This window comes from Polyodon spathula, chromosome 4 (assembly GCF_017654505.1).
Source record: "Polyodon spathula isolate WHYD16114869_AA chromosome 4, ASM1765450v1, whole genome shotgun sequence".
In the NCBI taxonomy this organism is placed as follows: domain Eukaryota; kingdom Metazoa; phylum Chordata; class Actinopteri; order Acipenseriformes; family Polyodontidae; genus Polyodon; species Polyodon spathula.
The window spans coordinates 81,301,443-81,326,829 of record NC_054537.1 but is presented as its reverse complement, the minus strand read 5'-3'; the positions used below and the strand labels follow the sequence as shown (position 1 = coordinate 81,326,829).

The 25,387-nt window shown below is 38.1% G+C and overlaps 1 protein-coding gene across 1 annotated transcript; it reads left to right on the top strand.

Moving 5' to 3' along the window:
* Nucleotides 1-447: 447 nt before the first annotated feature.
* On the top strand, nt 448-21,812 carry LOC121314937 (grainyhead-like protein 2 homolog). The gene is made up of 16 exons (XM_041248717.1): nt 448-784; nt 5,851-6,040; nt 6,827-6,894; nt 7,190-7,553; nt 7,787-7,842; nt 8,235-8,391; nt 8,569-8,680; nt 11,269-11,363; nt 15,039-15,197; nt 17,038-17,122; nt 18,165-18,304; nt 18,482-18,519; nt 18,903-18,994; nt 19,544-19,629; nt 20,163-20,227; nt 20,616-21,812. Exons 1-16 carry the CDS (start codon nt 765-767, stop codon nt 20,728-20,730), a joined length of 1,842 nt encoding a protein of 613 aa, XP_041104651.1. The 5' UTR covers nt 448-764; the 3' UTR covers nt 20,731-21,812.
* The last annotated feature ends 3,575 nt before the right edge of the window (nt 21,813-25,387 follow it).

The window sequence follows — 25,387 nt, the reverse complement described above, 5'->3', positions numbered from 1 at the left end:
AATGTAATATTATAAAACCTGCTTATTTATATTTAACTATATTTAATTAATGAAATTAATACATTTTTCTCACACTTTTTTCTAGATAAGTGGTTGACATTTTGTAAAAGTTCTAGGTTGCACACAATTATTTATCAGTTAAGTAACTAAATTAAACTATACAGCTATATACAGAATAATAGATGAGCTTCAGTGCGTTACAGGAAAATAATTCCATGTAGAACACATCAACATTCCCAATCTTTTACTTCCTGAAATATAATGAAAATAAACAGCAGCCCATTGAAATTGGGACACATCTGGGCATTTCAGAAACCAGCTTACCTGGGAAGGTAGATTGTGAGCAGTTTCAGGTAAGGCGGGTCTTACCTGGCAGGTCACAGCCTATCAACGTAGGCCTCTGGTTGTTCTGTTGCCAATCGGCCTAAGCTCGTCCCTCCTGAACCCTGCGTTACTCGCCACTAGTGAAAAAATTCAACTGAAAGGAAAGTTCACCTGCAGCCATCTGCAAGCAGCGTAAAGCTCTACATTAGATTAAAAACGTGCACACAAGTCGCATGGTGGTAGATCGGACCTAAAAAACAGTGTTTACCGGTACAATTGTACTTTATGGTGATCTTGTTTGTGCGCGCAGTGATCATACCGGTGCTTGGCTGGGAAGAAGCGCCAGACGGTCCATACACCTATACCTGCACAGACTTGAAAGTCCAGTTTCACAAGCGAGAGAACAAGAGAGAGGAAAAGGGGAGTTTGTTGGACCAAATATGTCACAGGATACGGACAAGTAAGTGATAATACTTGTTTGGGCTCTGCAGCACAAGGCTAAGGATTGTTTTTCGATATATCTATCTGTCATATATGTAGTATGATGTAATATGTAATATTTGGGAAGTGGATTTTGCAGATGTCTACCTGTTCCGATTTATTCGATCCACGTTTTGGTGGACGACGGGGGTGTTTTTTTGTTTTTTTGTTTTATTTATTTATTTATTTATTTATTTATTTATTTATTTATTATGAACAATAACCCCGCAGCGCGTCGCGTCATATCCTGTAGGGCTGAGAGCTGACTCAAATCACGGGGTCTGGTGTAGCCCCAAAGGCACGTCATTTTTTGAGTACAACGCTCGAGCAAAATTGTTTAACTTGAATTTAATAATTCCAATTAAGGTTGCTACATATTTACATACATATATTATATATAATATATATATATATAGATATATATATATCTATAGTCCAAGTAACATACAATTAATTTGATTTCATATTGTTTGTTAAACCGTTTGAACAGCACTGTCTCAAACACTGCAGAATATTTAACACTTAACAAAATTCAAAGATTTTGTGTTTAGTTGTTTTGAAAATCGATATCCTGACCCGTCAGTTAGGTCGGTCAAAATAACGTGTTTAACTAAAGCACAAGTAAAGCATACCTGTCAGTACCAGAGTTTTCAAAATGAGCGAGCTTTTCTAAACTGAAGTCTTAGTGGCCTGAACTGAAGTGAATACCTACATAAGACAGAGGCATACACTTTATTACTTGGTAGAATGATAAACTGTGATACGGTCTCCTTCTAATTGCTTTAAAAAAGGAAAACAGATAACAACCTGCTTCACAATCAAATTCTCTCTGGGCCCGTGGTTCATATTGTACTGTGGTTGTGGCTGGCTGATTTGGCAGCAGCCACAGTACTTTGTAAACAGGTCCACTGTAGTTGATTTTTTGCACAACAGCAAAGCATGCGTTGGCGTTGTAACTTTCATCACATGCAACAACCCTATAGGACGAGCTATGGCACCTACTTATAACAAGAACAAGACACCTCTAAATTCAGTAAGCCATCAATTAAAAAGAAAAAAAAAAGTCAAAATACACAACAAGGTAATATTGCAAAGTTATTCATTATACTGCACATATGTGGAGAAACTGTCAGCTATCTTTTTTTTTTTTTTTTTTTTTTTTGCATCATCAATGCTGATGCACATGTAAAAATTCTGGTAAAGTACAAAATACTCCCCAATTTTCTGTTGGTTTGCCCTGTAACATAGATTTGGAGGTTCAATAGTAAATACCAAGGAGTCGTGTAAATACTGCCAGCTTGAAAGTGAACCTAAATTGACCTCGGTATATTCTGCTGTATGTAAAGACATGTTATCAATCAATCTAACTTTCAATAGCAATGTTGATGCTGAAATTCTAGTAGAAACGCCTCTCACTATATTTGTGACTTTTTAACATTCCTGCAGAATGCAAGGTGTGAGTGATAGAACATGTCTACTACAGATTTGCTGAACTAGTCACAACATGTAAAGGTCTATGCATATGCAACGTTCTTTATATCCGTTTTTCCTTTGGCAACGAAAGCTGCTGCTATTGACTGAACCTCCGGTTTTCTGAGTCACTGGCATTTTGGTGTTTTGTGATCCCCCGTGCTTACCACAAACACCGTTCTTGCTCCCACCGTTAAATCAGTCCTGTAACAGTCTTGCACAGTTTACAGAATATCTGACTTTTTACAGCGTTGCTTATGTGACAATATATACCTTGTTTCCACGAACAACCAATTTGAATCGACTCGAGCGCGCTTGAATTGGTCTGAATTCTCCCATAACTCGAGTAGGTGAAAAACGAGGCTTTCCATGTTTTTTCCAAGTTATTCCAGTTATCACGTGAGTTGGGCAGGAAATGCTTGCGAGTTAAAGGTCACGACATGCTTTCCTTGCAGACGGTATTACAGTCAAACTGTCAGTGATTTAAAAGATAACTCCATATAGATATTCTTTCGCATTTGTTTCATGCAGTACATATACCTCTGGCAGACTGGTATGCAGAACAGGGAGGGAAGCGCTGGACAAGGTAAATAATGTGTCAGATGTCAAAGTAGATCTGAGAATGGCAGTGATGAAACTAATTTGCTTAAAAACATTAAAGATTTGATTAAAAAATCTGGAATTGATCTGATGTGATCAGAAACCCAGAGGCAATGTAAACTGCGCCTCTGTATGGCTGTTCTTTTTTATGTTGAGCATTTTTCGTGGTTTTTTTTTTTGGTGTCAAAATGTCAATTCAAAAACCGTCAAAATCCCCCAAAGTAGCAAATCCGCCGACTTTATACCAGCCTAAATGTTCCATTATACGGTATATCCCCGCCCCCTACAACACTTTTGATTGACATTTAATGATGTAATTTCCTCCCACCCCGAATTCAGGCATTAAAATTTCAGTCCAGCCCTAGGAGGAGAGGAGGGACAACTCGAGCGTACCCGGGCTTTGTGGTTCATGGAAATACGGGAGAGTTGACAGTACTGGTGTAGTTACGGAACTTATATAGTAAAACAAACAAACAAAACCAACCATCAACACCAACATCTTTTATTGGGTTATGTTTTTATAGATTCCAAAACAAGAGGGAAACATGGGTAAAACTTTAAAGACAACACTGACCAGCACATTTCTACCCAGCCGAGGCAGTTAATTAAAACTCAATGATATGTGTCAATCAAATACTCTAATTGTCCCCATAATGATCAAAAATAATTATTCATCAATCACCATATGTTTTTTTGTTTATTTGTTACTGGAGCAACACAACTCATGTCATTGGATTCATCTTGCTATTGTCTATGAAAAGAAAAAAAAAGTGTTTAGGTTTTAAGACAGCTGGCTTGGGGGCCTTTTGCCGCTGTTTATCCTTAAGCTGGTTTTTACCCACTCCCTTGCCTGCATGACATTTGATTTGAAAATGCAATTCAAGATGCACAACATTTATAGTCTGCAATGTTTGTTGAAACTGTGTTGAGTCCAGCCTTAACCAGTTTTAGCAACTGGGGAAGAGACACCTTTATCTGATTTAAATTAAAAAAAAAAAAGATCTGTGGTACCAAAGAGTAGGCTAGGTATTGATGATCATCTGCAAGGCTAAAATGAGCAAAATCCATACAATTGTCAAATCAAACACGGAGGAATTATTTCTCTGAATTAAGTTTACACATCAAAGGCGGAATGTGTTAATTGCACAGCATTTATGTAATTACATCAACATTTCACTTTAGGGTTCTCTCCCACTAAAAATGCAAGCAGCGTATTTCCTAGATCTCACAGGTGGCTTGACATTGGTATGTTCATGTAAATGTCAGCTTTCCCTTTAGATTTTGTTTTGTTTGATAGCCACGTGCTGAAGTGAATGAACCATAGTTTTGAGAAATGTTGATTTTAATGTGTTCAAATTATAAGTGTGTGTGTTTCATTACACAAATGGCAAGCATTTTAAAGTTAAACCATTGTTTGGTTTTCCATTATTTTATCAGGAGTAACAAAAAATGAAAGAGGTGTAATTTTGAACCACTGACTCAAATTTCTTTTTTTTTTTTTCTGAGAGAAAAAAAAAAAAAAACCTATGGTGACTTTCACCAAAATTTTCATTTTTCAGTTTTTTAATTGTAAATGAAAACACAGAAAAATACATATTTGAATTTCTTCCGTTTCAGGAAACGTTCTAAAAATGTAGTTCATAAGTGTTACATGTACCTGTGTGAACCTACTCTTTGCTTTAAGAGATGCTCATTTACTTCTTTAATTGTAAATAACTCATGAAACTTACTTGGAAATATGGTAGTTAATCTAATCAAGATTCTACCAGTGAAGTTGAAGGGAATAGAATGTTTATCTGACATTAAAATCATAACTACAGTACAAAGGTAGGTGTGATCATTGTTAAACATGTTTTAGTTGTGCCTGAAACTGTGGTTTAAGTGTTGTTTTTAATTGTTATTTTAACAATGAGGTTTGTTTTTTGGAAATATGAGGCTTGCTCTAAAAATATTAGTGCATTAATCGAGTTGTATTTGGTTATAAAGCTTCAGGCTGTACAAATTTGCAAAAAAGCTAATCCTTTTTTTAAATGTAGCTTTGGCATTTTCCATGAACATGAGTTCTGTTAATCTCACTGACTTTAATTTAATCCTTTTAAGTTTTTATTAGAACATGAGCCACTGTATGCAGTGGAAAAACAATTCTAAAGGTAAAGCAGAACCTAACCTATCTAAAAAAACACATAGGGGTCACGTGTGTGACATGTGAGGACCTTGTTGTCTAGACCCTTGCAAAATGGTCTTCAAAGACAACACAGTGACACTGTACTTGGGAAAAGGGACTTATTTTGACATACAATGTGTTGCCATTGCAGGGATGGAAAAAAGACTCCCATTGCATAGTAGTTAAATCTATTTCTGGTTTTAGCATGAGTTTAATAAGACAACGCTGAGCTTGTTACCTATAGACTGTAGCTAATCAAGCACATATTAAAACCTGGAATGGGTGAAACTGCCATGCAATATAAGTCTTATTTCCAATCCTACCTTGTTGGCAAAGCTGCGGTCTGCTACTGGTGATGCATTGATATTGCGATGGTATGCCTATGGTATTTTCCATTACATTTTTTTACATTTTTCTTCTATCAAATTTGATACAGTCTTGATGACAAGAGGCCTCATCGTGGTTCTTTGTGAGGCCTGTCGAATCTGGCTCCACCATGACAGGTTGTGTCAAACTCACTGTAAATAAACAACAGACCGAGGAGGGTTGTGAAAAGACGAGGCTTGTAGCTAGTAGAGGTTTGAGGGACGAGGCTATGAGATATATAGTCAGGTTCCTGACTTCACCCATAACTGTAATAGCTCAGTGATAAATTCTGATACAAAACTAAGTCAAGCTGACAAATATTTCGTCACCAAAGAACAGAGAAACTTTAAACAGCACTCTTATTTTTTTTCAGTTGTTTGTCCTGTGGTTTAATAAAGAAAGAAACAGACAGACTAACATGCAGAAACTGCTCTTCCTTTGTGCAGCAGCAAGAGGCTGGTGGTGGTGGTACCAAACGAGACCTCATTCCACTCCCGGCGGGCCTACACGAGCGAGGATGAAGCCTGGAAATCTTACCTGGAGAACCCCCTGACGGCAGCCACCAAGGCAATGATGAGCATCAACGGAGACGAGGACAGCGCCGCAGCTCTGGGGCTCCTCTACGATTACTACAAGGTAGGCGTCAGCACTTCAGGTCTTCCGCACTGCATGTTTATTTAGACAGGGCTCTGTATTCGTTCTGCCTGACAGCTTTCTCACACCCTTCGACTGTAGAGCACCTTGGAGATACAATGGCTGCTCAACGGCCTTATCTTTTTACTGAAAAAATAACTTTCCAGTCATTATTATTTAAAAAGAATATGCAAATGGAACTTTCATTATCTTCAGATGCTCACGTACTGAGTGCACTTCCGTGTTCACAAAGTCACTCTGCTTCTTCAGTATCCAAACAACAGCTGCTGCTTGAGGAGAGATTTAAAATATACAATCTATACCACTGGAGTGCTTTTTTAAATTATAACACTTCCAGTTAACATGTAGCACTGAACCTTGTGAGTACTTTGATATGAAAATAAAACTGTATGTAATATTTTTGCTCTATTGTTGGAGGGAGCAGGGTGGCTGGAAGATGAAATGAGGAATTAAATGTATAACTATATTATTCAAACTACCTTCCCCTATTTAACTTCCCCAACCCCTTAAGTTCCTTAGTTGCCCGGCAAGAACCTGGCCAAAATTATAGTAATTTGAGGAAAGCCTCCAACATCTAACCAGACCAATATTTATATAGATTAATGATGTTTGTTCCAGTGTTTGTAAGGGAATACTACACATTATCATAAATGGGTGATTGGGAAATCATGCACTGGATGAATCTGAAATGAAGGACTAGTATTCTTTCCTCTGTTGCTTCACTATGTAAACCAGATAAATAATGTGATTCAATGTTGTTTTTTTTAGGTTCCCAAAGAAAAGAGACTTTTGACTTTAAACAAAGTGACTGAAATCCAAGACGACCATGAGAAAAGGTAAGCTTGTCGATTATAGTATATTATCACGCTGCCTGGACAGAAAGAGATTGAGTAATTCAATTATTCACCTTTTTCACCCACATTACTAACTTTGAACCTTACCAACAGTCTTTGCTGCAACACCGTTACACATTATTATTCTTCAAAATATCCCCCTACATCAAGTTCGTCTGCAATGTCCTGATGTGTTGCACTTAATGCAGGGAAGCATCTTATATCCTTCATTGCGTCACCTCATCATCAAAAATCCTTCAAAGGAGATACGAATTTGTAAATGCTGTTTGTTTAATAGGAGCTGCCTGGGTGGCAACGATGGGCAGAATGACATGGCTGCCATTGACAACCGAGTTCAGGTGCTGAAGTCCCTCCCAGTGAACCTGTCCCTGAACTCTGAGCACTTAGAGTCTTTTAAGAGGGAGCACTACAGCACGCACGCCCAGGAGGCCAGCCCTGCTGGCAAGGGGGAGGTCTACACCCCCGTGTTCATGAGCCCCGGCGTGCACTACAGCCGTGGGGACAGTGACGAGCAACCTAGGGTCATCTTCGAGCCCATCCCCTACGAGGTGCCCTCCATCCACCACTCCAGCTACCTCAAGGATGACCAGCGCAGCACGCCAGACAGCACTTATGACGAGTCCTTGAAAGAAGAGCCAGAGGTACATTTTATATGGAATAAACCATAGATTAAAAGCCACCATTGGAACCAATGGGTGATCACTGCACTTCTAATTCTGTTAATTATTTAATTTATTTTATTTCATAAGAAGTTTGCATGCACTAGTCGCCAACATCTAATCATTCCGAAAGTGGTCCTCTGTGAATTCTTTAAACATACAAAGCATATTCTTTAATACAGTGTGCTTATAAAAATGTTTTTCCCTGTGAACAGAAATACCGCACATCGTCTTCAGGGCCTGAAGAATTCCTCTATGACCCACCAGGAGTGTAAGTAACTTACATCGCTGACACTCCACAAAAGCCAAACCCTGTTAGCATTGCCTTTTTAAAACTTTGGTCTCCATCTTTTACCAACTATAAACTAACACAAAGCAGCCTGGAACAGACAGGAGACCAATTTAATTTGATAGCTAGTTTGATAATGGAAAATACATTATTTCACACATAACATGGAAAGCCTGGAAAGTGTCTAGAGCTTAGCAAATAATTGTGGGATAATGACCAACGAACCTGAAATTGCATTGTTAGTGTGATCCCTAGTATTTTATATATATATATATATATATATAATTATATAATATATATATATATATATACATATAATATAAATATATATCTATATATATATCTCCATTAAATTAAATATTTTGTTTCCTTAGAGAAACTTTCCAGTACATGTTAGAAGCTACCAAATCTCTAAAACAGAAGCAAGGGGAGGGGCCGATGACCTATTTAAACAAAGGACAGTTCTACGCCGTGACGCTTAGCGAGACGGGCGCCAATAAATGCCTTCGACATCCCATCAGCAAAGTCAGGGTAAGTTACCTTAGGAATGAGGGTGGATCCAAGTCGGTACACTCAAATTTCTTAACCTGATACACTGAGATTGTTTTGTATCATGTTTAAAAATGAATATTTGTTACATGCAGCCTTAATTACCTGTAAAAGAGAAGGTTTGGGGAGCAGTAATGTAACTGTGTAACCTCCTCGCAGAGTGTCATCATGGTGGTATTCAGTGAAGATAAGAACCGAGATGAACAGCTGAAGTACTGGAAATACTGGCACTCACGGCAGCACACAGCAAAGCAGAGGGTCCTCGATATCGGTAAGCATCTGCTGCTTGTCTATGTCATGAGTTTGACAGGTCTTTCACAGTGAAAAAAGCGTTCATGTCATCATGTGTCAGAAGCTTGACTCCACCAAGTGCCATTTTTTAATTCAGCATTGAGAATGCTTTGCTAACAATTCAAGAGTGCTCTCTTGATTAACATAAATACAGAATTTGTTCTGTATGAATTCTAAAACAAGTTGCAACACGTGTTTGTGTGTAACACGACCAGTGTAGGGGAATCCTAATGTACAAAATGTGCAACGTGTATAGACACAAGCAAGGAATGCACCTTTTGTCCACCCCTCCACAGTGGGTTGTGATGCAGTTTTCAGTTATAGAGAGGCGTTTGTGAAAACAAATCGTGTAATTCTGTAAGAGAAGTTGCATTATCAGGATTTGTAAAACATTCAATGAAATTCAAAGTACAAAGGTTCCCATGACTAGATACAGCACCTTTGCACAGGTTAGGACTGAAAAAAAAAGACCTGTAGCCAGTGTATATTGAAACGTGAGCCATTAAAATGGAAAATTAAAGGTTTGAAATGATGGAGATGAACTTCACCATTGCCTCCTTACACACTGGAGCACGAGGGTGGGGGCTTGGGTGTGCCAGCACAAGCAATATCCTTCAGAAGAGACTCACATTGTCCTCTGTGTAATGTTTTGTTCTAAACATAAAAACTCATGTCAACTCCCCCCAAAATTTATTTTCAGCTGTCTGACCTTTTTTTGGTGTCCCCATACTGTAGTCAACATGCCTGGAATGTTTAACATACAGCAAATAATAAAAATAACATAGGTTTATAATCTCATTTCAAGAAAGTGCCACTTGAGCAGGGATCAACATTAAATTTATAGTTCTTTTTTCTTAATAATTGTTATTACTGTTTATTTTTAATCAAGTAACTTTATGAAGCAGATCTTAACATGGATGTTTTTAATGTATTAGAAGCAGTGGCTGCTTGCTCGTATACACATTACTGCATATTATACCATCTTTATTGTAAAGTGAACTGGCATAAAATCCCACCAGTTATATTCTTTTTAAGAAATGCCAAACCATATTTGTTATAAAAGGGACTAACACTTTTATCTCTACTGCTTTATTTCCATGCATAACTGTTAAAGAATCTGAATCATGCGAGAGACTGAGAAATTGCTTTTTTGTAAGTGCCTCATTTTTGTTTCCCATCGAGTCTACTGCCTGTGCCTTCAGCTATTCCTCAGCATTCCAGGTGCATTGTTCTACCTGCCCAGACACGGTGCTGCCTTACAGAACACAGGCAACTACACCTTTCTGACGAGCCACAGCCAGCCACTAAAACACAGCAGATACATGCTGGACATTCCTGATGATATCTGTTGCTTCACCTTGTTGTGTCCCGTTTCAGTCATCTTCATCCCACCCTCATAGAAAATGTTGTGCTTTCATGATTGCACAGCAAAGTTAACAGATTTCACGAAATGTCTTTACAGGACATGTGTATTGTGTCGGATCTCTTGTGTTTACTGTTTTACCAATATTTTGTATGATAAAGTCTGAAAGGAAAGTGCTTGTGGTTATTGGGGACCTTTCACCTGTTGGGAGGTAAATGTTACGAATCCTTTCAGTATTTTTTCTTCAACTTCCAATACTGTAGACATGTGTGAAGGTAACTCCATTAAAAACTGCACAGATGTTAGTGCACTGCAGTGAAGGAGCATTGTATAGTTCTAGCTCTCTGTGATCAATACCAATACAGTAGCAAGTGTAGCCCTATAAAGCCATGATACAAACACACGGCTCGCTTGTTGACTAAACAACTAAATTATTTAATTTATCTTCTATTAGTTGATACTAGATAGGTAGTTTTCTTTATCTGAATGAATAGCTTTGCAGAAGGAGGCATGTTTGTTTGCCCAACCAGATAAGTGTTATCTTGAGATAAAGCTTGTCTATTGATTACCGTTATCCACTAAAGTTTTGCTTCCATTTTTAATGGCTTGTGTCACTTGGACGGTGATTAAACCTGACGACTACTGGCCTTTTAACATGGCTTGTGGTTAAGGTTGCTCTCTAGGCTTTAGCAGGGTGTCCTGTTTCAATCTCCAGCCTTGGACTCTGTTTAGTGTCATGATGACATTCTCATGATGTATCAAAGCAGCAATTGACTTCATAGGAAATATTTGAGTCCACTGAAGAAAGACTACTTTTCATATGACGCACCTTCATTGTAAGACTGTTTGGGCAGTGCAAATGTTAATAAGCTTACTGTGCAAGGAACACAGGTGTAGGGGTGAGGTTCCAGCCTTGAATACCGATAAAAGCTACTAGTTAATTTTTGCACTTTAAGTAAATATCAGATTACCAGGGATACGTGCAGGGACTAAAATGTAAAACTGATTTCCTGCTTACACTGATTTCAATTTGAAGGTCTACATTGAAACAGAACGTGTCCTTGCCTAGTGTTTTTAATACTCAACCAGCTACAGGTTTTTTTTTTTTTTTTTTGTTGTCCTATTTGCAGTCTCAGGCAGTTTTAGAATGCAAATCATAACTTCACAGTATAACTGCAACTGTGTTTTCCACTTTCTCTCTGCAGCTGATTACAAAGAAAGTTTTAACACCATTGGGAATATTGAAGAAATTGCTTACAATGCTGTCTCCTTCACCTGGGATGTGAATGAGGAAGCAAAGGTAAGTAGGATTAACGTCAATTATTAAGAGCTTCTGTTCTTAGAATTTTATTTCAAACTTTAAAAAAATTACTTTGCACTAGATGGCCCGAGCAGATATTCAGACTACCAATAAACTGTAGACTTCTTTCTTTCTTTCTTTCTTTCTCTCTTAGCTCTCACACATCACCACAACAGTGTTGAGAGGTATAGTATTGAAATAGCTAAAGCTACAAAGGCTGGGCTGCACTTAAGCCCTGATGGATTGGTCTGTATCCAGTCTGAAAGTTTAATGATGGCTCTGCAAATACTCCCTGGAGAGTAATTCAATTCCATCTCTTAGTTAAATATTTGTATGTTGGATTTGCTACCGACTTAATGGTGGCCATTTGCAGAGTCATAGAACACAGGATATAACAGAACAAACGAATTGGCACAAATGCAGCATGGTGACAGTTGACTGTTAAGTACATGTACTTGCACTGGAGACAATAGCTTTACCTGATCTACACAGCTTTAAGAAATGTGAAAAATACTTTAATTTACATGTGTTGACATAGGCTTTTTAAATATGGTGGTTTACAGTTTTTAACAAGAAGGAATGGGTAGCTTTATATTAGGTGGGCACAGCAGATACGGTTGGTCTGATGACCATCTGAAAGCATTGCTGTGACTGCAACACTTGGGTATTGACAATGTTATCTGCAGCTTTTGTGATAATGATTAAAGCCACCAGGAGCATTGAATGGTACCTGCCAACTCCTTTTAACTCCTAGACTGCTGTTGCTCCATGGAGCAGAAACAACTACAGGGATGTTAGTGTATTAATCACTGCTCAGTCATTTTTGTTTGTCTGTCTAGTAAATTGACACATATCCAAAGTTTAAGTGAATGTAGCTCCTTTGTAGATGGATACGCAAACATGCAATTTTTATATGGGTTTAAAGGTTATTGCCCTGTTCAACGGCGCCAGAGCCTTTTGAGGGGGGGTGGTGGGGTAGGAGGGTCCTCCCCCCCCTGTTCCAGGTCCCACCACTGACCACATGCCGGGGGGGGGGGGGGGGGGGGGGGGGGGGTTGCAACAGTTTTTCAGGAATGCATTTATTTTAAACTTCTCATGAACTAAAAGTTTATACAGAGTATAACCACAATTAAACATTGTGTACTATACAAATGCCTTTTTTTGTTTCTTTTTTCAAAGTGAGGGGGCATGGCATGGCCCCCCCCCATGCCTCGGACCCCCTGGCCCTGTTTACCCACAACCTTTATTGTCCGCTTTGGCTGGTTGGTTTAACACTTAATAAAGGTGTTTAAATGTTTCAGTCTCCATTAACCACTGCTACACAAGTCTCTAGAAAGCATGACCAAAGGTATTTCTAGATATTTATATCAGGAGCTGTACTGTCTCAGAGGCAGGTATTATGTCGGGGGGGTCAAAGGTTACATCTAAACATGTTCCGACAGTACCTGTTGCTAGGTGACGATTCCAGCTGAATTAACTTCAATAGTAACTGCGGGATGGATATTTAACTTGGGCTGGCTTGTGTTAGCAATCCCAGTTCTTTTAACCTGCTTTTTCAAAGCACAGTACTGTTGAATGCTTGATCCATCCTTTGTCCACTGCCTCAGTTTCTGGTTAATAAGCCCATATGAACTAAGAGCAAAGAATGTAGGATAGGCACTGTTTTTTGTGTCTGAAAAATGACACCACCGTTATGGATGTGATGATTATCATGAATGTCAGTGTCCTGTGATGCTTTACTGGAGAGGCATTCATATATACAGTGGCAGCATCTTGGACCCTCTGTGTTCATGAAAACAGAACGTACGTCAGGGAATATGTTTCCCTGCCAGACTCACACACCAGCTTCTTCTGTTGTCTTACAACAAATCAAATGGGAAGCGTTTATTAATAAAGGTATTTCATACACGTTTGGGAATTTCAAAAAAGTGCAGTGCAGCTTGAATTTATTATGAATGTGATGTTTATGTTTTAGAGAGTGCTCGCATATTTAACAATAATTTGATTTCACAACATACAGCACAAAGAAGATCTTAAAGATGTAAATATAAAGACAGAGGTCAGAGGTGTTATACAGTATTGGTTGCCTGATGCTTGTGTTCACTGGCTTGTCCTGACAAGTACTATTGTAACCCAAAGGTGCATGAGACCAAAGAATGCCACACCATGTCCCTGTCTCAGCAAACAGCCTTGGGACATAATACTGAATCAAATCCAGTAGACAAGGCAAAAGCATATAAACTGTCGGGCTAAAACAGAGACACCAGGCCCTGGGTGGGGGAGGAGGAGGAGGGAGTGTCAGGAAAAAAACAAACAACAACATTAAAATGAAGAAAAGGAGCAGATATCCACACGTGCACACCATGCAGTTACAGCACATACTGCACATTGGAACAAATGCAGGTCAGGGTTTACTTGAACAATTCGGAACTTGAACAAAAGAAAGAGGTCAGGAAAGTTTCATGTTTTGTCTCCGCTCACCTGGGCAGGAGTGCAGAATATCGAAATAGAACTGCCGTAAGAGACTTGTTGAAAAAGAAGCTCAGTGTGAAGTGAAATATGTCGATTTTTAAAGCTCTGTTTGAAATATGCCCAACCCTTATCTCGACTGAATTTCCTGCAGGTCCTTTCCCAGTGAGGCATTTGAAATGTGAGTAAGGGGGCGTCAGGCTGGAATAATGTTGAGAAGGTCTCAAGTGTCTTTTTGACCAACATTTGCTTTGAAAGTGGAGCATTCAGGTGTCATTTTGATCGATTTTAATTAAACGTCTCCTTATGGTTCTTTTGTCTGCAGAGCCTGGGTCTATTGATACAGCCGTGAGATTGTGCGTCAGTGAAAACCAAATTTACCCTGCTTTTAGCTGATTTAAACAAGTTTTTAGACCTTGTATGTCTTTCTGTCTGCTTCAGTGCTTTAGTGATCTGGTCAATATACTATAATACATATACAAATAAACACATGATAGAAATCCTGTATTTAAAAACAAAACAAAACAAAAATGATATAAAGGGTTTTAAGATAAGCAGTAGCCAACCTTTCCTTCAGCAGTGAACCACAAATGTAAAACTTCAAAGCATTACATGCACATTGTTGTAAACTGAGGTTTGTGAAGCGTTACTTTGTTAACTGATGGGAGATCTGTTATTAAACTCATTGTTTTGTTTTACGTTTAGCAGTAAAACAAATCCAAGGGAGTCGTCTGGAACTTCCTTTGCTGGGATTTTGCAGTTAATGCACTTGAATAACCCCAAGTGTTTACTAAATAAAGTGGCCTTCTGCTTTCCTACCCATTTCTTTGTTGAAACTCCTTGAAATACCCCCTGGTAGTGTTCGATACTTTGACTGGAAGAGTGGAAAGCCTGGAAGAGTGTGAAAGCCTTTTTTAGTATACTTTTACAATGGCTTCATTTTTTAAATTATAGATTGTAAAATGATTTGTGATATGCTATCATCAGTTCTTTTTAAGGTTAACTGTACATCATTTGAGTAACAGAGTTTTCGGCAGTCGATACGAGACTGACCCCTGGTGGTGATTCCAGGATGCCTCTCTCGGTCGCCTTTCCATTAGAGCGAGTGCGGAAGTGTCTTCTTTCTTACGTGTATTTACTGATTATATGAATATGAGTAAGACCAAATGGACTCTGATTTTTATTTCCTTTGTGTTTTTTTTCCAGATCTTCATCACAGTGAACTGCCTGAGCACAGATTTCTCCTCTCAGAAGGGTGTAAAGGGCCTGCCACTGATGATCCAGATTGATACCTATAGCTACAACAACCGCAGCAACAGACCCATTCACAGGGCCTACTCCCAGATCAAAGTGTTCTGTGACAAGGTGGGGCTCAGACAGAGGATTGGGACACACACCAAGCCTAGCAGTGTCAGTTTTTGCACATTGTCTATAGAGAACCCATGCCATACGTACATATGTGTGTGTGCGTGTGCTAGGATGAACACAGGATTTTCAGTTTTGGATATTTGCTCATAATTAAAATATTTGTTTGAATATTAGTTCGTTTTTCAAAAAGTATTAAAAGCCATTATGTTGTGCTGAACGCAGACAGAGACAGCATAGCAGCAGGGGCAGAGGGCGTGGCCGTGGCCCCTGTGTGTGTATGCCTTTATTTTACAGCAAGACTGTACAAAGTGTAACATGTTAAAACAGAAAAATATCCTAGGAGCAAAGAATATGTTGTGTAGGGCTTACTTTACCGCAGTGAATTTACTATCCCTTACCATTGCTGTTTCTTCACAGTAAACAGTGGCCATTGACATGTTTTCATAAAGTAATAACATGAGGTTTACTTCTGCCTTTTTGTAGCTGAACAAAATAACGAAAACTGAAATTTAACTTAAACACTTCAAATAAAACAAATGTGGAAATGGCATTGTAAAGTGAAGGGGAATATATATATATATATATATATATATATATATATATATATATATATATATATATATATATAATATAATATATACACATTCTATATACAAATCACTACACAACATTTTCATGAAGTTGGGTATTGTTTAAGCGAAGCATTTCAGATTGACATGCTTACTTTTTTTCTGGCTCGCTCTAAAGCAGCACAACGCATTTTTGTCCCAAATGGCTTTTCATAGAGATAACTATGTGTGCGCACGCATAATCTAGTTTATTTAGTTTTTGCTGTCTGAAACTTTTAAATAGAGGCTCAAGAGCTGCTATGTTGATTCTGTGTTTATATATATATAAATCTCACATATCACACAGAGCTCTTTCATTTGCCAATTGTTTAAAAATGTCTTGCACATTCTAGTGAGACGGTAAATAAGTGTTTTTTGTCATTTGTAGCGAAAATGAAAATGGGTAGGGGTCAGGGCTGGTTGGTGACGCAATGAAATATGAAGACATAAGCCCAATACCAGCTTGCAAGAGAGACAGCTCTTTTGTACAGTGGTATCGGCACTATGCTTCAGAGTGGGAGGGCTCGGGTTCGAGTCCCACCACCGCCTGTGAGAAACCCCGCAGGAACCGCGGATCGCCACAATATGTATTACCATTACCAAGTGTAGCTTTAAAAATAAGCAGCTTCCAATTCTATATTCAGACTTTACGGCCATCTTTCATTTTGTATGATGTTTGCAATTATTCTATTCTTTAATGCAATTACTCTGCAACAGAAAATAAAAATTAATTGTAGGAAAAAACATGGGGGTAACAGGACTTTGTGGACATCCTATACAGTTTTCATGGAAATAGAGGGACTTTTCTGCATTTCAGTGGCTGTTTCTACGGCGATGGGTATATTTTGGATACTTGTTGCGTTGTTTCAAGATTCTAAACACATTTCAAGTTTACCATAAAAGCAGGGGACTATTAAACATGAGATTATAAGCGACTAAAACTTAGAATTTGTGTAACTATACATATAATGATCAATTAGATGGTAATTACCAACTCGCAGAACCAGTCTTTGCTGGTGTGGGAGTGAATTGTCTAATCATGGCAATAGCTCATTATTGCCCTCTGCTGGACATTTGCAAACTCTCCAGACATTCTCATCCCGCTGTCCTGTATTAGATTTGGCAGTGTCCTGTATTGGATTTGGTAATAATATGTTTGTATCCCTGTGTGCTGGGTGTGAGTCAGAATGTAGACAGCCCCTCAATTTCCTCTTTGAATTGAATCCCAGGGAGCAGAGAGGAAAGTCCGAGATGAAGAAAGGAAACAGAACCGCAAGAAGATGAAAAGTCAGAGCGCTTCTTCCCAGTCCAACTGTAAGTGTCGCTCTACTCTTAGTACACAAACCCCATTCTCCACACCAGGGCCAGACAGATAACTCCTTTTCTGTCCTTTTTGCACTGCGTCTCTATACAGTTTGGAATTGATTTTAAGATTTTGTTTTTAACTAATAAGACCCTGAATAGATTAGCACCCAGTTACTTCCAGGAATTATTGACCCTGTATACTCCTAACCACACTCTTATCACAGGATGTAAGGCTACTGGTTGTTCCAGGCGGAGGAAGGGCCTTTTCTTGCAAAGCTCCTAAATTATGGAATTCTCTGCCGCCTTCTGTCAGGGAAGCTGGGACTATTTCTAAGTCAAGATTGAAAACACATTTTTATAAAATATCTTGGTGTTCCTATTTTAAATCTAAACTGCATTTTCTTTTTGTCCTATTTTTAAAATTCTAATTTTATTACATTTTTGTTCTAAACTTTTTTTTAATGGTTTTATTGATATAAACTCATTTTTTTACAATTAGAATCACATTTTTTTTTATCTCTTTAATTTTGGTTATCTGTTAGACTGTTTTTGAGTAATAGTCTAACTGCTGGCAGTTTTGTGTGTGTGACACGCCTTAGGGTCCTTATACAAATGTATTTTATTGTGATTTTTTTGCTTTGTATTGTACAGTGCTTTGAGATACTTTTTGTATGAAAGGCGCTATATAAATAGAATTGTATCTTATTTGATTGGAATGTATGTCTGTATCGGGTCGCAATGTAAGCTAGCTGTGTACCACTTTGAGTTTTCAGTAACCTCTTTGTAGAATGACTTTCCACAGGATGAATTACAGTACTTTTAAACTGCTGGGGGGTGTTGAGGAAGCTGGATTCTTTCTTGATAAGGTTCCGTAACTCGAGTGTTTATTTTCATTTATGAACAGCCCTTTGACCTGCAACAAAATGATTAGATTGACTTTGTGGCAAATTTTTTTTAAAAAAGGACAGTATTAAAGATGCCATAGTATATCTAATAGATCTTATAACATGGCTTTGTTTGTTTGCTTGTTTTCTTCTTTGTGCTCTGTTAGCAAAAGACACAAACCTGCCCACGTTACCAGTGCAAAAGAAAGGAGATACCGCCTACTTCAAATCCATGACGGATCTCGATTCGCAGCCTGTTCTCTTTATACCTGATGTGCACTTTGGGAATTTGCAGAGAACAGGACAGGTAAGAGTAATAGGGCAATACAAACTGTAAAAAGATACTAAAGTTAGGTATGCCAAGCAATCAAAAAATGCACAGATAAAACTGATTTGAACCAGACTGCAGGTCTGTCTATACAGTGGGAAGAAGATCTCATGATCGATCATATCAGGTTATAATGAACTTGTTTTCTCGTTGCAGGTCTTTGCTTTCAACACAGAAGGGATGGAGAGGGAAGGGTATGTTTTAATCGGATCATTTTCAGCCACACGCATTAGAATGCACCGAATACTGCATGCTAAATCCAGTTCTGTGGAACAGAATTTTCTTTTTTTTTTTTTAATTGCAGTGCATATCTTAACCTAAATGTATTAACTTGAATCAAATCTTTTCTGCATCTTACTGGTCCCTTTTAATCTTGCATATTATTAGTCTGCTGCCATCTGGCGATGTACAGTACGTTGTTTAACAAATGCAGGAGAAAGTTATACAACAAGCTGTTATTACATTACTAATAATAATCACTCACATTACCTTGATATGACTTGTTATTTTGAGGGTGGAGGGAATTCTTTTTTTTAATAAACAAATATTCACCAGAAATTCGTTTTTGTATTTACAGCAGTGTATTGGTGAAAAGAATGTTCCGGCCTTCTGAAGAGGACTACTGCCCATCGCCACCCAAACAGATAAAAGAAGAAGTAAACAAACGAGGTAGTTGCGCATGTTCAAACACATCTGTATTACTGTTCTGAACTCTGTGCAATATGTTTGGCAATGTCAAAACAATGTCATTGGTAAATTGTAGACAACAGTGTTAAAGTACTATTTGGCATAATTAAAGACTCCTTCATGCCCCAGGCATAGGTGGATATAAAACCTCCCTACAGGTGTCCACATTACAAACCCTGTGTCAGCAACATCTGTGTTGTAAAGCTGTTTATTAGAGGGGGCCAGTGATTGTATTTTATGCCCTCAGAGCAGTTGTGTAGTAAAGCCGAGTTTTGGCATTTTTCTGCAGGTTGACTTTTATCTGTAGACAGACCCACATGCAGTTTTAGTGACTAGCTTTAAACTATCATGAAGCAGCAGATTTTTGTAATGCTGGAACTTACTCGCAACCTTTTATCTCATGAGCTATTTGAACATTCTTACCTTACTGCAGTTAAAACAGCATGAATAGGGCCCGTGATGTACAAATGCCAAGATCTAATAAACCTTTGAGCCTGATAGTTTTTTAAGGCCTTGCTTCTGTCTCTCCAGTGCTTCTCTATGTACGCAAGGAATCGGATGAAGTGTTTGACGCTCTGCTCCTCAAATCGCCGACTGTGAAGGGGCTGATGGATGCGGTAAGTACATTATCTTGAAACAATTAACTTCAAGAACATGACCATTTATCAGTTCAGACAGGATCCAATAAGCTAATGCTGCCCTCGTGTACGGTACTTGATTACTGTGGGCCCTATTCACAAAGCAACATGTTATTTTAGTCTGCTTTGATGGATTAAACACATTTTATTGTCATAAAATGTTTACTGTTAAAGAATCCACCAACCATATAAAACAGCATTATGAGTATTTAGCGCTTCAAAGCAGAGTCCTTCATCGGGTCGGGTGCCCGTGGGTGATCTGCAAAAGCAGGTCCGGTTCGGGTCAGAATGTGAACTCTTTCGCGGTTTGCGATTTGAGTGTGTGTAAAAAAAAAAAAAAAAAATGTAATTTTTTGCAGGTTCGGGTCGTGTCCTGTAGTAGCAGGTCTGGGTTGGAAGCAGGTTGTAAAAATCGGACCTGCGCAGGACTCTACTTCAAAGCTTTGTAAATAAGGTCGCTTGGCTAGGAATGAAGGGATGTTTTACTAAGCTGTTTCCCTTTGTTATTGCAGGTGTCAGAAAAGTATGGAGTTCCCATTGAAAAGATGATAAAAATGTACAAGAAAAGCAAAAAAGGGTAAGAATCCTACAACAAACACTTGAGGTAAAAAAATGTGAAGGAAGTTTGTAGTGCCTGATGATACCATTAAGAGATTCTTCCATGAGAACTCAAACTCATTTCAACATTAGTGACATAGACAGCACAAGTTCCACTGTTGGTGGCAGACAGCAAGAGCCAGGTTGAACAACCTTCATGAGAATAATTGGTTGTCAGAATGTAGTTATGTGAATTCTTTTTTTTAATGATAAGTCAAACTGAGATGGAAAACAGGCTACTCATCGCTAGTTAATAATTGAATGGCTTTGGTCTTCTACTTCCAGTTGAGTTTAAATGTTATTTGTTTTCCTCTTGAAGTAAGTCTTTATGTTTTCATCTCTTCTTTTCTTTATTTCCTTTTTTAAAGTATTTTGGTCAACATGGATGACAACATCATTGAGCACTACTCCAATGAAGACACTTTTGTAATGCATATTGAGAACATTGGCGATGCCTACAAGATTACATTGACAGAAATCTAATGGGCCTTCGGGTTTGCTGCCTGAAAACCCGAAGCTATCATATTCTCAGTTATGAGGGAAGGAGAAGATGCCTGCAAAGTGACTGGGAGAGACCTGTTATTGAAGCACTGAGAATGAGTCGGTGTCAGTCAAGTGGACAGTTTTTGTAAATAAACTTTGTGTGACCAGTGTGTTGTTTCTGCCATAGCTATCGAATCCATATTGTATGAAAAGAAGGAATGATATTGTATAATATAGACAATGGTTCTGGTTTTAGTAAGTGGATAAACACTGTTCCAATCTTCCTAGAAGGGTGTTGCCTTTTTCAGTTCTGACTGTCATTGGTACAAATTCTAGTATTATGGTCTTGCCAGTGCAGATGACTTTTTTTTTTTTTTTTAACCTTTTAAACAAAGCCCATTTTTAACCCAGGTGTAATTCAGCACGTTTTTTAAGTGAGACATCCAAATCTTTTCCCAAGATTTGTAGAGTTTGGTCAGGGACTGCTAAGTGAGTTTGTTGTGTCTTTTGTATATAATTGGCTTCCTGTCTCCATCCTTCCATGTATGCACTTAAAATAGAAACTGAATTGTGGGGAAGATCTAGTAACCTCTTTCCAGTATGAGTTTTATCTTTCCCTGCCCTTTTTGGCAGCAACAAAGCCGTATTTTGATTTCATGTAAGTGTATGTTGGTCTGCTCTTGACCCCCATCTGGTTTAAGTACCAGCTCTGCTTACCATCCCAGATTATTATTCACCTTACCAATAACACAGTGGGCAAGTGTTTCAAATCCATGTTCTCTAAATTGTCATTAGCACGGTTTCTTTCAAATAGTAGAAATGCTCCTAATAATGTTACCAACCCACAAATAAATAAGACATTTAGTTTAAGGGCTTGTTTTGAGTCTACAATTGTTTATTGTTTGGTTAAGAAATGCAAATTATGTAAGGATTGCGCACAGCTTATGTAAAGAATGGTATTTACCTGCCGTTCTGCACCCGCTATCAGATTTGCACTTTGCGATCAATAATCCATTAAAATTATATTGAAATTCATTCAAATGAAGAAAAGAGCATGGAATTGGGCGGGATCTGGATACTAAGCGGGTGCAAACATTATAATGTGATGTAAGGATTTTGCCTTGCACTTATGCAATTGCTGACCCTCCAAAAATTGTACACCTCGTTACAAGGTGCAAACCATTGTAGAAGCGAGTAACTAAGAGCTGTATAAAAGCACACATCTCCAGAGACCTATCATTGGCTTCAGGATGGCTACTGTGGTTCACTTCCTGATGTGGCAACACTTGGCTCTTGTTGAGGAGAGGCAGGAACACGTTCAAAGGAGAAGGGCAAGATGAAGAAGACCCTGCATATTCGATCCCAGGGTCACTTTGTTTGGGATGCCGGAGGATGCAGTGCTAAAGCATTATCGTCTCAATCCGCAGGTCATCCTAGACCTAATTGAGTTGGGGGATGAGCTAGACCTCAGCGTCAATCTAGAGACTGTTATCCCTGCACATGTGAAAGTGTGGTGTTCTGTGCACCTTAGCCTCTGGTTCCTTTCAGACCACAGTTGGAATGTCTGGAGGGAGAGCCCAATCCACCTTTTCTAGAGTGCTAGGCACATTTCTGGATGTCATGCTAAAAAGGGCAGGCCAATATATATAATTTCCTAAGGATACAGCATAACTGATGTTGGCTGAGTCTTTTTCAAACAACCCTGTTTCATGCTGACAGGACTGTTGGCTCCTACTCAGAAAACTTTTCTTTTCCGTCCGCCAAGACAACTTTGCTGCCCTTCCTCTTTTTTAGTTGGTATTTTCGTGCTCCACAAATGTCATACAGCGCCTACTGCTCTCTGTACTACTAATTCCATCACCTCTGGGCTGCGTTTGGCCACTAAATAGACAGATGCACTCCTTAAGACCCTTGTTATCATAATTGCAGCTCATTATTTGCGCTTGTAGACCTGTAAGTTTGTTTGGAATCTTGTTAAATACCTCTTAGTTCTCAGTGTAGGAGGATGAGGGCTATTAAAGCTTTATTAGTATGTATTTCTGACGTCGCTATAGTTACTTTGTAATATAAATTGTTAATAATGTGCAATAATATATTTTACATATTTGGCATATTTACTGCCATTATACATTCACTGGGATGAGGTTTATTTTCCTAAACCATTATTTTTACGCAGTTTTCAAAATACCTATGTAGCTTTTTAAAAATAATTTTTATTGTTGTTTTGTTGTTTTTTTTTTTTTTTATTATTTTTTAAATAATATTTTCATATTTGTGCATCCTCAGCCTGTTGCAGCTCTCATTAACAAGCACTGATGACACGACGTATTAAGTACAAAGTTATAAATACATTTGATGTAAACCAATTATTAATAGAGGGGAATTTTAATATCAATACCTCCTACTCTGTGAGACGGATACTTTATCTCCTTTTTTACAGAGAAAAAATATCAACAAAACAAAATAAAAAAAGTGTCTGGATATATATATATATATATATATATATATATATATATATATATATATATATATATGTGTGTGTAAAGCAAATCATGTGATTGCCATATGTTATGAAAACAGGTTATGGAAAGCAAGTTACATAAAGGCACATATGTTAATATCTGTACAGTCTTGGGGATGGGTTCTGCCTACTTTAATAAAACGGGTATTTTACTTTTTTGTAAAAAACAAAACAAAAAAAAAAACATTTTTTAAGTGGAAATAAATGTGCAAGCTAAAACCCAAGACAGTTGTGATTTATTCCTTGTTAACTCAAGTTGTATTCTGTTTTATTAGATTTATCTATAAAGTGATAACATCTGAGCTTTCATATACTAGTTATAAACTTTATCTACTAACATAAGAAAGGTTTTGCAATGAGAAAAGGCGATTCGGTACATCAAGGTTCATCCCTTGTTAGCACATCTTTCTCCCTTACTGGGGGGAAATAATTGAAAAGCACAGAATCTAGTCTTTTTTAAATGTGCAGTGTTTTAGATCCTACTACCTCACCTGGTAGGCTATTCCACATGTTTATAACTCTCTTCTGTTGTAAACTTTATTTTACTCAGCTTCCATTTATGTCCCCTTGTTCTCTCTGTGCTGAACTTGAAGCAGTGTTTTGTGGTTGTTTTATCTGTACCATTTATGGTACAGATAAAGCTACAAGTCCCCTCTTTCTATTATTTTTTCAGGCTGAAGAGATGTCTTTCTTTTAACCTTACCTGGGACTGCTCTTCTCTGTACCTTCCAGTGCAATGATGTACTTTTTGCAGTGAGGTAACCAAAAGTGCACAGAGTGTTCTAGGTGGGGTCTAACTAGGGCGTTGTATAATCTTAGCATAACCTCTCTAGAGCACAAGCAAGAAACCTGTTTGCAGGTTCAGACTCTCTTATCCTCTTCTGCTGCTGAACTCTGTTCTACCATGTTCCCCCTTTTCCATTTCCCTCTAACTATTGTCCACTGCCTGTCTGGTCCACCCCCCTCCCTCTGTGTATCTATTGGGGCCACATGCAACTCCACCTGGGAGTCTAGAACCTGCTCTAAACTTACACAAGCAGCAGCAGCTTGGGCATCTACTGGTGAACAACCACTATGAAGGGCACCAATTTTAAGCAAGTGGAAAGGCAAATAAAAAAATAACAGTATAAAACTACCAAGAAACAACCTTGTTTCAGCTAGGAACAGTTAAGTTATTGCTGTAAGCAGTTCCTCTTTGAAAATGTGCCTTTGCTCCTTTTCTTTTCAAAATAGAGCCCTGTATGACCTAATATTAAATGTATATTATTATTTTCAAAAGATTTGTCATTAAGTTAAATTATTTACTTTACTGGGTCCTTGAAATACAGTGCCGCTGTGCGAGTTTTCTACAATGCTTATGCTAATACAAGAACAACACTGGAATAAGTTGGCAATGAGTTACCGTTATGTAAATGAAGTATATAGAAAAGGGCCAATAATATGAGATAAAAATGGCCATTTCAAACAGCTGGGGTTACCCACCTCCCTTTATTGAAATGTGTATAAAGTATGAGCACTTTACTAAGTTATCTGGTGTATGGCGCTTATTATCGCATGACTTACTGTAGGTTGTCTGCTGTCTCATTGACCCAAACAGCCATGTTTGTGTTGTTTATCAGGAAACCTTACGCAGCAAAGTCAAGGCTGCTGTGAATAAATATTTATATTTAATATTTAAATATACATAAATATACCTTTTCATATATTACAGTATCCTCCTTTGTATAACTGTGTTTTCAGGTTCATTCTGGAAGAGTTGGATTCCTAGCATCCCTTGGCCCAAACCAGGTTATAACTATAAAATTACACATCACATGGTTTAAGACCCTACTGTACAAGGCTGTAATTTTGTCTTTTGGTGACATGCATAAACCACTTGAGCTTCACTCTCATGGATTTACTGTCACCAGAATGCCTTGATAAAATGACAGCCTTATCATGGCAGCTTTATTCCTTTTTAGCTCCATGGTAGAAGACCATTTGTAAAAATCCAGCCAGAATGTAGGATTCCTGTTATGTGGAGGACATTGCTTTACTACATGATGAGTTGAGTTGTTTCACTAAAGCAGGTACTCAGTTTTCCAGTCCTGGTCTTTGTTACAATATGACCATAAACTAGGTTATTCAACTAGCTAG